We start from the raw sequence: 16,252 nt of genomic DNA, 5'->3' as shown, positions 1-16,252 counted from the left end.
CTTAGCTTCATGAACTAGAAATTCATTTTCATCCTTCGGATAATTGAAGTCTGAGGAATGTTTTCCTTTTATTTCTCACTAGATCAGATAAGGGTGGGTTTAATGTAAATTAGACGTGTGAGCGTAAATTGGGGCGTGTCTTATGCGTATGACGTAAATAAAAGACAAATGGGCGGGACCTTGTGTCCACACAGCTGGAGCTGATTCGTGATTGTCAGTTTCACAGTATCATGAATCAGACATCATTATAGAGATGTATTTATATCATTTATATCATTTGTATCATTTTTCATACTGAGTGCGAGTGTTTTGGTACTTGTCAATACCGATACTGATACTGAAATGAGTAATCTAGTTAATATTAATGAACCAGGTGTCATGGAACATTTTATTTAGCTCTGTTTATGTTGGTTGCAGTCATGTGCTGATGGCAATAAACTCCTTATGCTGAGTTTTATGTTTAAGATGTTATGATGTTTAATCAGTATCTGTAATAGACAGCACAAGGCTGGTGCGGTCTTTAAAAATGCAGCTTGACTCTACAGTAAAGTGTAAACCCTGGTGTCCTAGTGCTCAGTGCTCGCTGAATTGAAGTGCTCTCTCTTACAGCGACAGTTTCTCTGCACGCTCGTTTCACTGCTCCATGATACTGCTCTTCGTGCTCTCTATTGAAGGTCCTGTATCCCTTAACCATAACACCATAACAATGTTTAATCAGGTTATTTGTATTGTAGGAAGATGCTGTAGTTCCTCCTTTTTTGATATTTTCACAGAGCCCAGTTTATAGTCTACTTTCTTTGCTTGCTTCTGAATTAATCCTGGATGAAATACATCCAGATCAATGTTGTTTTTTCATTAGCTTGACAACTTATACTAGGCTTAGTATCATGTTGTATCGGATATGTGATACAGTATATGTGAGTAAAAGAGCACGGAATTGGACCTATACCTGATACCATATACTGTACGTCATTCTGTGTGCACAAATCTGCACTCTTTTCTATGCATCTTTGATGGATAAGGACCATTATTATGTCTTCTGCACATTGTAGCCTATTCTTTGCCATCCTTAATTTGGCTTATGGTCCATCATATCAAACTGTAAATCCATTATCGAGCCTTAATCTCTATGGAAAAATCTCCAGTTATTAATATCTAAATTATATGATGACCATTACAGTGATTCCAGCCTCTGAAAAACCTGAAATTATATTTACAATAAATTAGATTGTGTTTAAAGTCCCACAGCACATATTTTCTGTTCTTATTTCCTGAAAGATGAGACTTTATAGGTCCCTTTAAAAATCTGTAATGGGCTCTGACATCATAATTATGACATCATCATGGGCTTGTCATGATCACAAACTTCCAATCATATACAAAGCATTGAGAAGTTTTGCACAATTTTCCGTCGTCTGTTGAGTCTTGCACACGCCTTCCATTCACTGACATTTTAAAAACATCATATTAGAAGCATGTTATTAGTGTTAATTTGCGCACATGTTTTTATTCCAGTTGATGAGCGCTTAATGGCACACCTTAGCAAATCAACATGCCAGTTTAGACTGTTGAACCACACCTTCATATATAACTCATCAGAATGATGTGAATCATATGTTCACAATTTGTTTCCATTTTTCCCCCATGAATGATGGAATAAATGAATTAGCCTAACACTGACTGACCACAACAATCCATTCATTAGCCATGAAACATTCGTGCCAGGAGAAAGCTAAGCAATGGTGTGTAGTAGACACTTTATTACAAGAAGATGTTTATTTTTAATTCCGAACAAACTTGTATTCTGGGTTTTATCACATGATGCATTTGTTAAACAACAATAAAAGCAATAAACTGACCAGAAACAGCACATTATTCTGAAAATAGAGCCTATATAATTTTCAAAGATTCTGTGCATTGAAGCAAAAATAATGTAGAAATGTTGACATGTAAGGCAATGGTTATATTTCTCCACATCCTATTTTTTTTCACATATAAGACATTTATAGTTATTGTTATTTTCCACTTGTGGCATTTATTTATTTTTACATTTTATTTTTTTCATGTATAAACATCATGCATGTTTTATTTTTCCACTTGTGATTTTTTTCATTTATTTGCAATTGTGATTTTTTTTTCATACTATTCATTTACTTTCATTTCATTTTTCATTCATTATTTAATTTATTTTATTTTAATTTTTTTACATTGAAGGTATATGATTTTATTTTTCCATGTTTTATTTTTCCATTTTTTAAAAATATTTTCATATTATTCATTTATTTTTACATTAGATAATTTTTTTTACATATACTGCACATGCTATTATTTTCCACATGCTGCTTGATTAATTTATTTTTATGTTCATTTTCCCCCACATAAGGCAGGTGGTTTTATTTTTCCACATAAATTTTTTCACATTATTCATTTATTTTCATGTTCATTTGTCAAATGTAAGGTATGTGTTTTTATTTTTTACGTTATTCACTCGAAGTCACGCGTTTACTTGTGTTCACATGTGTACAGTCACATGTTTATCACATTTGACTCCGTATTACTGTGAAATGTATGTGATTTTTTTCCCCCCTAACAATGTTAGAGAAAGTTGGACTTTTCTTCAGAGATCGTCAGTGTTTGGTCTCAGAGCTCCGCCTGGGTTAGGAGTGTAACAGAAGTGTAAGTATATGTGAGAGTTAAAAGACACAACAGGTGTTTTAGTAATTCAAGCTGAAGCAGAATATCATCTTGACCCTGAACCTGTGCTACTGGTATGAGAGGGTGTCTCCGTTTTTATCAAGAGGACTAAAAGCCAGATGTACAGGCGTGTCACTGAGGCATGATGGGTGGAGACAGCTGAGGTTGGGCCATCTGTAATTATAACACAAGTGACTATACAATGGAAAGGAGGCAGTGCAGCAGTGCAGAAACAACCTATTTATTTTTCACTCCTGAGTCTAAGTGAAGCCAAACTTTCTATTTCTTTGCATGATGAACTTTATTTAATCTATAAAGAAGTTATGATTGTGGAACCTGTAGTTTCATAGAGAAGTGTTTGCACAGTAACGATGGAAAACTCATGGACATCCAGCACCTCTCACTGTGCTGGTCTGATGGCATGAAGAAGCAACCCAGATACCACATACTCCTGCAGTACCTCCTAACAACTCACACGATCCACAACCCCATGTGTAGACTGAGCTACCATACTCCATGACCAGTGCTTAACTTGATCCAGCAAGTGGACAAGGAGGGAAAATATCCCAGAACTTAGACACAACAGTGCTCCAAGCACTTCACGTAACACAGTAGTGTAATACAGCTTTGCTCACTGCTAATGTCGGCGCACTGTAAGAATTTTAAGCCTCTAACTGCCAGGTTGAAGCAGTGCTGTCATCAAGAAGCATTCTCAAAGTGAGCTCATACTGAAAGTTTCTAAATCCAGTTTACATGTGGATTTCAAGTTTTCTGGATTTGGTTGTCTTTTAGAGAAGACTGGAGAAAACACAAGTCCTTGCTATGTCACATACAATGGCTCAGCTTATTGGTTGCGCTTTGAAAAGGTCAGTGTAAAAGTCGAAAGTTTGCGTCAAATCCAATGTTCGATTACATCTGTGTGACTGCTGTTATTAACAGCCATGAAAAGGTCACAGTCTTGAAGAGTTAATAATGACAAGGTTGTGAGTCAGGTTTTTCCTCTACTGACTTATCTCAGTGCTAGCTATTTATGAAAAGAGCACTATTTTACTGCACGTCACAGTAATTAACGTGCAGCACTTCCCCCAGTAATTAACTGTTTATTCACTGTAGGTCTATTCAAAGACTATATAACTTATAAATATATATGATTTAAAAATCTTTAGAGTATTTATAAATACACCCAATATGTCACATTCCTGTTATAAATACATTATAAATTCACCCGATATGTCACATTCCTATTCCTCACCTTCCTGCTAATGAAAAAAACACACCAAAATATGTAGATACAGTTAGGATCTCAGTGACTTTGACCGTGGCATGGTTGTTGCTGGTTTAAGTATTTCAGAACCTGCTGATCTCCTGGGATGTTCACACACAACAGTCTCTAGAGTTTACACAGAATAGTGTGAAAATCAAAACACATCATCCAGCAGTTCTGTAGGCAGAAATAAGAGAGGCCAGAGGAGAATGGCCGGACTGGTTCGAGCTGACGGGAAGGCTACTGTAACTCAAATAACCACTCTTTACAACCATGGTGAGCAGAAAAGCATCGCAGAACACACAACACGCCAAACCTTGAGACGAGTGGTACCATCCTGGTAGCCAAGAACAGGAATCTGAGGCTACAGACTCACTGAAACTGGACAGATGAAGAGTGGAAAAATGTCGGTAGGCTTTTACAGTGTTTCACTGCCCAGGTTTGGTGAACTTCTGCAGATTCCTGTTCTTGGTTAGACGACAAACACCTGTTGCTTAGGTGTGTGCCTTTTATGTCCGATTTGGATCCTACTCAGGCTACACACAGGTATCAGGAGCCACATTACGTCATTAAGGTATTGATATGGATATGGATTAGTATTTTGCCACCGCAGTGAAGTCACCAGGTCTAACCATCCCACTGAGTCTAACCATCCCACTGAGTCTAACCATCCCACCTGCTGCTCTGCACACACCCAACTCTCTCTCTCTCTGCGCTGGAAGATTTGCATTCTGAATTAGACCACACCCAATAAGCAAGACGGGCCTCATTCTTTTCTGGGTCATATCAATTTATTAAGAACAAAGCTGTTTTGAAATGGTGGTTAAGATTCTGAGCTAATGATAGGAAGGTGTTGAGTTTAAAGCTGAAGACTGACAGAGAGCCACTGCTGGGAAATTAGGCAACGTCTTTACACGCAACTGCTCAGCTCTGTGCTTGGATTGGATCCTGTACCATGTAAGTCACTTTGGATTAATGCGTCTGCCATTTTAATTAATTTATTTTTTTTATATGGAAATGTAAATATGTGTATTCACAAGAATTTAACTGTGGACTACAGATGGACTACTTGCAGTATTGTGTTTTAGCCAAGAAGAGCAATAAGGCATTAATTTTTATGATCTACATCATTAGGAACACACACACACACACACACATATATTTATATCCTTATATATACTTATCTTATACGAACTTCTATAAACTATACGTTTTCTTGAACTGAAATATGTTTCTCTTTTGCACACATCTCAATCACACCTAAAGTTGTAGCAGTTTCAGTAAAAAGAAAAAATCACATTTAATGATTCTACACCAGTTCCACTGACAGACACCAGCACATTGTCTAAAAGCATCTACTATTTTTTGATTCAATGTGCATGTAATATGTGTAATAAATGAAATTTTGTATGATGGAATGATCTAACAATCACTGATACAAGCGTTATCTACACACCCGTCTCTCTAGTCTTATCTCCTGCAGTAAATATCAATCACATGAGCCTGATCATCGCTCTTGACTTGACTGATCTCTGTTCAGAAATAATAGCTTATTAATTCTGAGTTTTAGTTTGTTGGCTAAGTTTCTGATCTTTTTTTCCCCGCAGTCGTCCCTACGGTGTAAGCCGCAGGGTGAGTGCATCACTTTTCATAATTTGACAGCTAGTATTTAAACAAACGATGAGGCTTATATCCGTTTCACTATGGCACATATCCAAAACGTGACACTCACTGCATTAGGAGAGCTACACTTAGCTAGCAAGTTAGCATTTGAAACATTAAAACATTTTTTTCACAGATTTGTTTGTTAAAATGGTTCTTTATTTTTTCACCGTGATCTTTGCAGGAGGAAAGCCTAGACAACGGACAAGGTTCTCAAGTACATAAAAACATTTGCATGATGAAAATGAAACATATCAATGGTTTCTTAAAGTTGGGATGTTAAAACATGTTATAGGCAGAAAAGCACAGTTTTGGTCAAATGCAGATTTCTTTTTTTAACATTTATTTCTCATTTTTAGAATTCTTTTCTGTCATTTTTGTTGTCTGTTCGTTCTGGCATTTTTTTTTTTTTGTTGTCATTTTTGGCTTTTCTTTTTAATTTTTGGATTTTATTAATCATTTTTTACGTTTTTCCCATCACTTTTGATTTTTGTTCTTGGTGATTTTTAAATTTTTTTTTTCCCCCATCCTACCTCATTTTTGGCTTTTTCCCCCTTGATTTGTTTCGTATTTTCACATCATTTTTGGCATTTTTTACCCAAATATTTGAATTTTTTTCATCATTTTTGGCATGTTTTTTGGCATCATTTTTGGCATGAAATCCGATAAAAGACCACGCTGTTAACATGACACCACAAATAACCTGATAAGCACTGAAACCTTGCGAATGTTTTCCCAAAAATCAGTGTGATTTGAATTTCTATGAATTCTACAATTATGAATTGTGCTTATACTTTAAGTTTCATACTTGTAGCAATTTTAATCGTTATATTTTTCGACTTTAACTTGTGTGAAGAGTTCAAAATTGTATTTCAACTTTAATAAGACTTTTATTTTAGATTTAGACAAGGAATTGAACGTTTACTTTTATCAAAATTCTGTACGAAACTATATATGATCCATAATGTTCCACACTACATAAGTCGCATCCTTTCACTTTTCTTTTAAGGTCAGTGTTTGCTTTTCTTAAATAAGCTTTGTCTACACAAATCTTCTGTTTTTTTTTTTCTCTCTAAGCTCTAAGATGAGTTGCTTAGTGCATTCGTTTTCTAGTGAATACGTCTTGTGTGTTTATTTTATGCCCACTCCTATGCTATATTATTAAGTATTCAATTCAGACCACTTTACACACGAGTTATAGCACACTGACAAACAGTTTACAGTGCTAGTTGGATGCTGGTGATATTTTGTAGGGGTGGTTAGGGCAATGCTATCAGAGGTTTCCATGGGAGAGAACATGCATGGAGTTCCTCGCATGCCTCTCGGGTCCTCCCACAGACTGCACTGCCTTGGTCAGGTAGCAGCATTACACTCTCTGGGTGTTTCTTGAAAGTAGACCATTCAGCTGGACTGGCTTAACATAGGTGTAGATAAATGTACTGAGTGGCTGCAGGTTTGAACATGGAAAAATAATGTAATGATGGCTAATTTGTAGTAAGGTGTGGCCATGAATTAATGTCTTTGCGTTTCATGTGACGTTGCTGCCATTTCAAGGAATGAATAGAGGACAGATGGCATCAATATTATTGTGTCTGTGTTTCTATGAATCATTTTCATTTATATTCATAATCGACTGCTCTTATACGCTTACAGTTTCAATACACAGCTTTCACGCTACCTCGTAGCTGTCTATGTTAGCTAGCTACAATAAGAGATAAATGTTGACTCACTTTCTGTTGCAGTCGCCATTTTGTGGGATCGGCTTTGCTGCAGAACTGGAAATAATTACCGCACTCGCAGTGTTAGCTAGCTATCTACTGTATGTTAGCTAGCTAGCTATACTATGGGACAAATGGTGAGGTTATCTCAGCAGCAAGTATTGCTAACATTAGTAAAAGTCAGTTAGTTATCTGATATTGGCTTACCATTCATATAATGACAGAATTATTTCTCTACCCCGGGATCTGAAGATGTGAAGATCTGCCAATTTAAGTGGAATCAGCAATTTGGGGGACGTTCATCAGGATCACAGTCCATTTTATCAACTTTCTTGAAGTACCATAGAAGTAAAGCTGGAAATTCAGTGCTACATATGCAACAGAAAAACCACGTGACTCAAATGCTAGAAGGTCAGAAGTTAATATATCAAGGCCGTGAGTTAAGTTTCTCAATCTATGTTAATGACTGAGTCAAAGATGTCATCAGATTTTCACCATTGTGGCCACACGAACCTAAGTATGCAGATGATTATTAATATTACACTTTACGTCAATCTTGCAATGACACATAAAGACATACTAGAGTTCCTGGAGCTGCGATATTGATAAACCAACAGCCTGAGTCACTGTAAGCAAATTCTCACAGACGTTTACCACCCATTCCTACCAAATAATTAACTAGAGGCCACATATGAAGTATGGTGGTTTTGACATCTGAGTTGCACTCAGGACAGATTTCTCAGGTTTGCGTTCACATAGAAGCCTTCTTTCCAAACTCTGGATAAGTTGTGCCATTCCTTTAAGCACACATGTTTGCAAGATGGTAGCCACTAGCTTCACCTGTTTGCTGTTTTTTTTAAAAAATTATTTTCTTGGGTTCCAACAGTCAAGTGGCAAAGAACAGCATTTTTGGATGCAAGGCATATCGTAGTGCAGGAATCCCTGCAACCAGGGCCAGGGATTAGTTCTCTTGACTGTGTTCAAAAAACAGATTTCACACTCCACTAAAAGTACTAAATGAACTTTTGTGGAAAAAACCCTCAGAATTAATTTGTGGCCATTAGTTATTTAGTTTGTGGCTATGAAATATTAACCTGTGGCCTTAATATAATAATTCATGGCCACACCTTGAAAAAATTAACCACTGTGTCACCTTAAAAGCTTGTAGTAATTACATTAAAGGTCAAATTAGGACTCGTGTACTGACTAGCAGTAACTGTAAGTACTTTATAAAAGCTTTATATGGATTATAATTAAATTAAAGCTTTATATGGATTATATTATAGATTGTATGGGTAATATTTCCATAGTTTCATGGAAATCTAAATCAAAGCATGGCATAACTGCAAATCCCCTCAGGATCAATAAAGTATCTATCTATCTATCTATCTATCTATCTATCTATAAGAGTGATAGTTATAACAGTTTCACATTGATTTTATAGAGAAATGATTTCATTTCAAAAGTTTTCCTCTGAGTAAGAAAATTATTGACCAGTGTGAGTATACATTTATAGTTTTCTCCATCATATATCTTTGTCAGAAAAGGATCCGAACAGATATATTTTTGATGCCAAAACTAACAAACAATGAATACCAAAATGCACCACAAGTTGTATTTATCCAAATTAAATCCATATGCAGAGTTGCCAACATTGCTAACAAGAAAATCTTATTAGCATGTTACGTTACATCATTTGCTTTATTGACAACAGAGAGGCACGGGTACACACGTACATGTTTGAGCTAGCTTGTGAAGAAAACCTGACCCAATGAGGGTTGAGTATGTGTATCAGTATCACAGGGTCCAAAACCATTTTCTCTCTCCTAAACACACTTAGAAATGCTTCCGCAGTCTCAGTTATACACAAAACATATAGACATTTCAACACATGCTAACCACAGATGCTAACATTTGGAGGTACTCTGTTTTTCTCCAGCCTCCCTGTTGCTCCAGGATGATTTGGAGAACAGCCCTGCACTACGCCCAATTCTGGCTTGTCCTGGCTTTAGCATCCGGGCAGCTCACTAATGAGCAGAAGGTCCGGATCGTGGATTTGCACAACCAGTATCGCTCCTTGGTCAATCCCCAGGCTGCTAATATGCAACGCATGGTGAGCACGAGCGTACCTCCAACATGTCCGCTGATGGAATGTTAGCAGTTTGGTGTGTGGTGGATTTTTGAGTAAAATGGTACTATCAAGAGCTCATGTGTAACAATATAAGAATTACTGCATTCTGTTGAAATTTAAAGAGTTAAATGTTTTGTAATAGATGGTGAACGTCTTACATTTTACAATGAACCAACCAAAAAACCAATCAGGACAAGAAGGCATGTCCAGTCACCTGTCAATCATTTCCTTATTGGTACTAGCATTTGTGTTCTACCCTAGGTAGCATGACTGGATGTGTTTTGGATGGAACAAACTTGAATTTCAAAACTAATTTTAGCTAAGTTCTGCGAGAATGGACAGCCTGGACTACACCTTTAAACCACTGGCACAGATGGAGCATAGGTGATTAGTGTTTCTCTCTTGGGAAAACTGTATCGTGACCACTGACCACTCTAACCTGTATCATTAGACTTGCACCTCTGATGATGCCTCCATGCAGAAAAAAAATAAAATCCATGCAGATTCCTGACACAAAAATATATATAGAAAGTTATGAAAAAGTTATAAAAGTCAATGGACCGTTTTTACATTTCAGTGTTACAAATGTGGAAGAGTAAGTATTAGCATTTCAAAAATTATGGTGAGATACTGAGCAATGGCAGCAAATACGGCTCGTAATCACTGCAGCATCCATAAACGCATAAATATATAAAATTATGTCAATTACATCAGAAGGTCCTCACAAAGGAAAATAAGACAAACATCTGTGTGTGTGTGTGTGTGTGTGTGTGTGTGTGTGTGTAAACTCCATGTGGTCATCCTGTCTGGTTTGTTTTTTGGGGTGAGATTCAGTGCAGAAGTTTAGCGGAAAGATTCAGTTCTGCTTATTCAGCAATAGTTTGTGCAGAAACGTGCCAAGAGTCAGAGACATGAGCGACGTGTGATTTCCATGTTTTACAGCTCGAAAATGAACAAATCTAACACATGCTACTAGCGAAAAACGAAACTAGGTACATCGCGATAACAAACTAGTAATGTCTTTCATATTTAATACAACTGAGGTTTTTTTTTTAAATAGATACTTTATTATTTTTTAATTCATGTTATTTTCTTATCATCAAATAAACAAAAAACAAACAAACACAAAAGAAACAAATAAATACAGACAGACAAACAAATAAATAAATAGATACAGACAGACAAATGAATAAATGAATGAATAAATAAGTAAATAAATAAATACACAAATAAAGGCAAACAAATAAATAGTTTGTAATTTGTACATTTTCCCCACAAATGAAATTAATGCGATTGTTATTCCTTTAAATTCTAACATTCTTGCTCCAAACACTGAATTCAGAAAGTATTCAGTCTCCTTCACTTTTTCCTCATTTTGTAACAGTACAGTGTTACTCTAAAATAGATTAAAAGATTTAGTTATCCAGAGTTAAAAAACAAAGAGGTTTATGAAAAAAACAAACAAACTGAAATATCACATTTACTAAATCGTTTCACAGATGTTGGATAACATTAAATGTAACTATAAACGGATAAAACATATGATGTGTCGTTCTTGAATAAATCAAAAATCAGGAACGAGTCGTGTGTAAGGTAAGTGAGAACAGGAACTAACTCGTACTGTAAGTGTTGGTAAATTGCTGTGGAATAAGAGGAATAAAACACTCTTAACATTAACACCACTTCCTGAAGTGTTTTATTCAGTGTTTCAATTGCAAACAAACTAAGACAACACAATTTTTAAATTTTTTTAAATTTTAAGTTGTGTTAAAATTAATTAGGATTAGAACTAAACTCTTAAGTTTGGAGATTTTTAGGAGCGCTTAGACACCTCACTGGCTTATTCTGCAGTTATAGTAATGACACCTACACATGCTTGACCCTTGTGTTGTGTTTGTGTAGCTTTGGGATAATGCGATAAGTCAGGTGGCTGGCAATTACTCCGCTCAGTGCAGATGGGACCACAACCCTAAAGTCTTCGGCATACTTGGAGAAAACCTCTTTATGACACTCGGACCCCTAACCATCGATCTACCAGTCAGTTTATGGTATGGATGAAGCTTTAATCACGACTCGACATTTTTTTTGTAAAATAAAAACGAACGTTGCTCCAGTGTGTTGTGGATCGTCCGTGACTGTCTCTGTTCTCCTTCACCAGGTTTAATGAGCGTGACAATTACAACTTTAACACCAACAGCTGTACTGAAGGGAAACTGTGTGGACATTACACTCAGGTGAGAGAGAGAAAAGAGAGAGAGAAAAGCAGATCATACCATCGTAACTGCTTTACTTCCACATGTGATTGTTTTTAACGTTTACTTTCACAAATTTTTCACAGTTCCTCGTTTGAATTGTCACAATTCACACGCTTTTTGTTACAGCAACTCTTATTCTTTTTAAGTACTAAAAAAATACCTACTCAACAGCATGCTGACTTAAAATCATCGCGCCCTGGAACTGCACTTTCACATTTAAATAATATTTAAAAATAAAAAATAAAATAATTGATAGCAATTGATACTGTATTCACCTTAAATACACACTTCTACTGTTCTTTGATCACGGAAGTGAAAGACGAGCTGTGTGTGGTTGTTTCAGTTGGTGTGGGCGAACACCACCTTCATCGGCTGTGCTGCACACTTTTGCTCTGATGTTCCTAACTTTAACGTTCAAAACGCCACAATACTGGTCTGCAACTATTACCCTCCGTGAGTCTGTGCTTAATTATAACTTATCAGATTATCAAACTGGTGACAAATTAAAGGAAAAACCAACATAAAGTGTGTTAGTAAGGCGTCGGGCCACCATGAGCCTCCAGAACATCCTGGCAGCGAATCTACACATCTCTGTACCAAACCGTTCAGTGAGCTGTTTGCATGGGGGGCGGAGTCATCCTGGAAGAGACCACGCCCATGTTGATAGAAATGTTTCATCATAGGATAAAGGTGATCAGTCAGAAGAACTATGTATTGATTTACAATCATGCTTCTCTCTAAGAGGACGAGAGAAGTCAAAGCAAGATTTTAGCACAAATAAATGCCCCCCCACAGCATAACAGCAATACCTTTAACTTGTCACCATTCTGTATATTCTGTATATAACTTTTTTTAATTAAGTGTGCTATAGAAGAAGAATACTTTCATCCACTAACATATTATTTTACAGTGTATTAGCATGCTAAAGATACTCATTTCCAATAAAAACAAAACCCAATGTAATATGCTCTACAGAGGTAATATAATGGGACAATCACCATATCAAGAAGGACAGGCATGCTCCGCATGTTCAAAGGGGACGATAGGATGCGTGAACAATACCTGTGGTAAGGTCACAATCTGTAAACGCTTCTTTTACACCACATACAGTGACGTTCTGTTGTTGATAATGTTGATAATGAGCTCATTCAAAGACTATTTTGTTTCTATAGTAACAACACACACATGTATGGCAGATGTTCTACATAAACAGATTAAAAAAAAAAAAACGTCTGATCATTAATATGGTGAAACTTTCTGTAAGGAGATGTTTATTTTACATTTATGGAATGAGTCTCCACTATCAGTGCTTTGTATCAGTACGTTTTCTGACACGGGAAGGTCTTGAGGTCAGAACGTGGTTGGTTTTTGCGCTTTCCAGTTTCACAGTAACCCAATATGCTGTCGATCATCCGCCATAGACATCCCTGTGTAAGCTGTTACTATAGAAACGATAACATATTTGAATGAGCACATTAATATAAACCTGTGATTGTTATATTTAATACCTAACATGGATCGATGCACAAATACTTCCATGCATAATTAATTAGGGATTGTGTTTTTTTTTTTTTGATAACATTTTCTAAATGTTCATCATAATGCTAGTAAAGTTCCCATTTTGCTTATATGTTCAGCAAAATCTTAAAATCCATTGTATATTTGCTACAGATCGAGGTACCAATATAACCACAGGAATTTCACCCTCCGCTATAGCAAGTTTGACTAGCACAGGCAACAGTGGGAGCACAGGAAGTTCAGCAGGATTTACAAAACCCTCGGCAGCTACGCTACTGCTCGCTGGTCTGACGGCTTTTTATATTCGAATGACATGAACATGATCTCAAATGCTGACGTTTGTCTAGTAGTAATAAGTCAAGGTCAAGTCAAGGTTACTGATGGCTGATTTATACATGTAATAAATTTATACATTTAATTTAATTGCAGTACTTTATATATGTTATGTATGTAATGCCAGAAATAGCACTTAGTGAATCCCTGAACTGCTGTTGCCTTGATTTATTACTGTCAGTGACTTGGATTACTACAAACTCTCACCACAAATGTTGAATGTAGACTCATAATGTTTAGAACTACATTTATTTTAAATACTATAACCTCATATTGGTAACACTGGGTATTTCACTTTAAGCTCTTTACATTATTGTTCAAACTCTTGCACACACATGATCACTAAAATTATTTATTCTTCAACTTCATGTTATAATATATAAAATATGAAATATTTATTTTTTGATTGATTCTATTATATGTTAAAGTTAAACGAGAGGGAATTAGTGTTGTTTTACTGTAATACACTGATTGATGATGTCTTTTCTTAACTGAAAAATAATCCTGAAAAATAAATCCAAATGGAACTCCATGAAATAAAGTAACTGGAAAAGCCAGACTATAGAAAGTTAATTACGTTCTTATGTTATTCCACGGCTTTATAATTTATGATTGAATTTTATTTTCCATTATCACTATGCACTTCCCCACTGTGTTATTTCGTTTTATTACATGAAGTAAATGCTGGAGTTATTGGGATGTACTATTTATGTACTACACTATAATAAATTATAAAACATTATGCTCACTGTGTGTTTTAAAGTGATTGAACAATTAGTACATTGACAGGCACCCAAGTATTTTTTTTGTCTTATTTCAATATTTCAAATGTTTCCACACCGGGATTCTGTAGATTTGTACCTAAGTGCTGCAGCTGTAATAATAAAGACTGTCCTGTGCTCATCACAGGACCCCGATCTCCTCCCACGACCTCCATGATTAATAGCAGTCGGCACCAGTACTACTCTTGTCACTCATGTTTTCTATATAATTTGCCACAAATGGCTAGGGAGAATAAAGAGTCCAAGCAACTCCAGTCGTGGTTCCGTTTTGGCCCATTACTCTTGGCCCAATCCACATTGCTCCAATCATGGTCCCTTCAATGACGTGTAATGCCCCAGTAACATTTTTCAGCCCCATATCATAATGCTACCACCTCCATGCTTCACTGTAGATGTGGTGTTTGTGCGATAATACACACAACCCTTCTTTCTTCAAACATGACACGCTGTATTATTGCTAACGAGCGCTTTGTTTGTTTTGCATCTCTGCATTTCTTTTATTTTTAGCAGAGGAGTGCAATGAGAAGTAGAATCATTGCTAGAGATCATTGCGATGCACTTCACTGCTTATCGTTCTCTGCGTAACTGTTGATCCTGCTGCTTTCAAGTCAAGTCAAGTCAAGTGGAGTTTATTGTCATTTCAACCATATACAGCCAGTTAGTACATAGTGAAACGAAACAACGTTTCTCCAGGACCAAGGTGCTACATACGACAAACACAGAACAACACAGAACTACAAGGGACTACATAAATTTATACATAAAGTATATACATTTCAGGTCGTCCTGCAACTCTTTTCAAGAGACTATTGATTCTCTCTTATCTTACTTAGCATTAATTGAAATCTTGCATGGCACATCTGTCTATGTTGATTAGTCGTGCTTCCATGATCTTTCCTCCTGCATATTAACAACCCAGTTGTACCGACGGCAATGTTTAAGGTCCTTGCTATGGCTCTGTAGCTTTTTCCATTGGTGTGTTTTTAATAATGGTGTCCCTGTGAACTTTAGGAAGCTGAAGTGGATATATGCACTGGAAGTATATTAAATAACAGAAATAAAAATGTGTGAATTCTTATTGCCCCTCACTGTATAATTGCACTATGTCATTCCTCATGTTATCTCAGAGAATTCCTCGCCACTGTCACCTGTGGCTTTTTCATTAGAGATCTAAATCTACATTCAGATTTACATTCAGTAAAACTGCTTCATGATGATGTCTATTATTAAAAAGCACTATACAAAGTGAATTTAATTTAATTTTGTTTTCTGAGTCATTCATTTTTTTAAGTCAGTGCACTTTTTATAATATTTGACAGAATTCCCCTCACATTCTAGCAGCTTCAATAAAATTTACTCAGCAAACAGGAAAGCCTTAGAATCTGTAAGCAAAACCAACATCCAGCCAATCAAAACAAAGATATGTCTCTACTTACTTGTCAACTCAGAACTTAGAAAGCTCCTCGTCTTGTGCTAGCATTTGGACATTCTAGCAGAAGCAGAGCGTGTACATGTGATTTGAGGGTGTGGCTTTGGAAAGAAAAACTATTTTCTGTTTGGATTTTGAATTTGAGTACAGCTAACTTTTGCCAGAATCCTTGATTACACCTTTAACTGTACACAACTGATGCTTGTAATAAAAAGCATTACTACACAGCACTTAGATCTCTTCGATTCACTGTGCTTTGTGATTTAAAAAAAAAGGGCTCTGCTAAAAGAACAAGCCTCGGGCTATTTCTCAATTCCACAAATCCTGCAGCTTCATAGCGAGGAAATTACGAAAGTAACTCTAGTACAGCAAAACCCTGAGGAAAAACAAGAGTGGTTTGGATCTGACTGTGCCCTTTGTTATCTGCTGCATTCCTTTTCTTATGAAATGCACAGACAGAAGGAAA

At 36.2% G+C, this 16,252-nt stretch overlaps 1 protein-coding gene and 1 long non-coding RNA gene across 2 annotated transcripts in view; one reads left to right on the top strand and one right to left on the bottom strand.

Annotated features, from left to right (window-relative positions):
• Window positions 1-16,252, bottom strand: part of LOC128320695 (uncharacterized) — a 41,200-nt gene that overhangs the window by 6,459 nt on the left and 18,489 nt on the right. The gene's annotated exons all lie outside the window — the stretch shown is intronic.
• On the top strand, window positions 4,746-14,317 carry LOC113530928 (peptidase inhibitor 16). The gene is made up of 7 exons (XM_026921336.3): window positions 4,746-4,915; window positions 9,278-9,451; window positions 11,372-11,517; window positions 11,628-11,703; window positions 12,068-12,177; window positions 12,700-12,791; window positions 13,396-14,317. The coding sequence occupies exons 2-7, from the start codon at window positions 9,296-9,298 to the stop codon at window positions 13,557-13,559; spliced, it is 744 nt and encodes a 247-aa protein (XP_026777137.1). The 5' UTR covers window positions 4,746-4,915; window positions 9,278-9,295; the 3' UTR covers window positions 13,560-14,317.

This window comes from Pangasianodon hypophthalmus, chromosome 16 (assembly GCF_027358585.1).
Source record: "Pangasianodon hypophthalmus isolate fPanHyp1 chromosome 16, fPanHyp1.pri, whole genome shotgun sequence".
Lineage (NCBI taxonomy): Eukaryota > Metazoa > Chordata > Actinopteri > Siluriformes > Pangasiidae > Pangasianodon > Pangasianodon hypophthalmus.
The sequence above is the reverse complement of the archived record's forward strand: the minus strand, read 5'-3'. Positions and strand labels throughout refer to the sequence as shown.

What these genes read in the sequence shown, in the direction of transcription:
- LOC113530928 (XM_026921336.3), top strand. Translation starts at nt 9,296, where the DNA reads ATGATTTGGAGAACAGCCCTGCACTACGCCCAATTCTGGCTTGTCCTG. An exon ending in CTGCTAATATGCAACGCATG is followed by an intron (nt 9,452 to 11,371) that starts GTGAGCACGAGC and finishes GTGTTTGTGTAG; the next exon opens with CTTTGGGATAATGCGATAAG. An exon ending in GTCTGCAACTATTACCCTCC is followed by an intron (nt 12,178 to 12,699) that starts GTGAGTCTGTGC and finishes TATGCTCTACAG; the next exon opens with AGGTAATATAATGGGACAAT.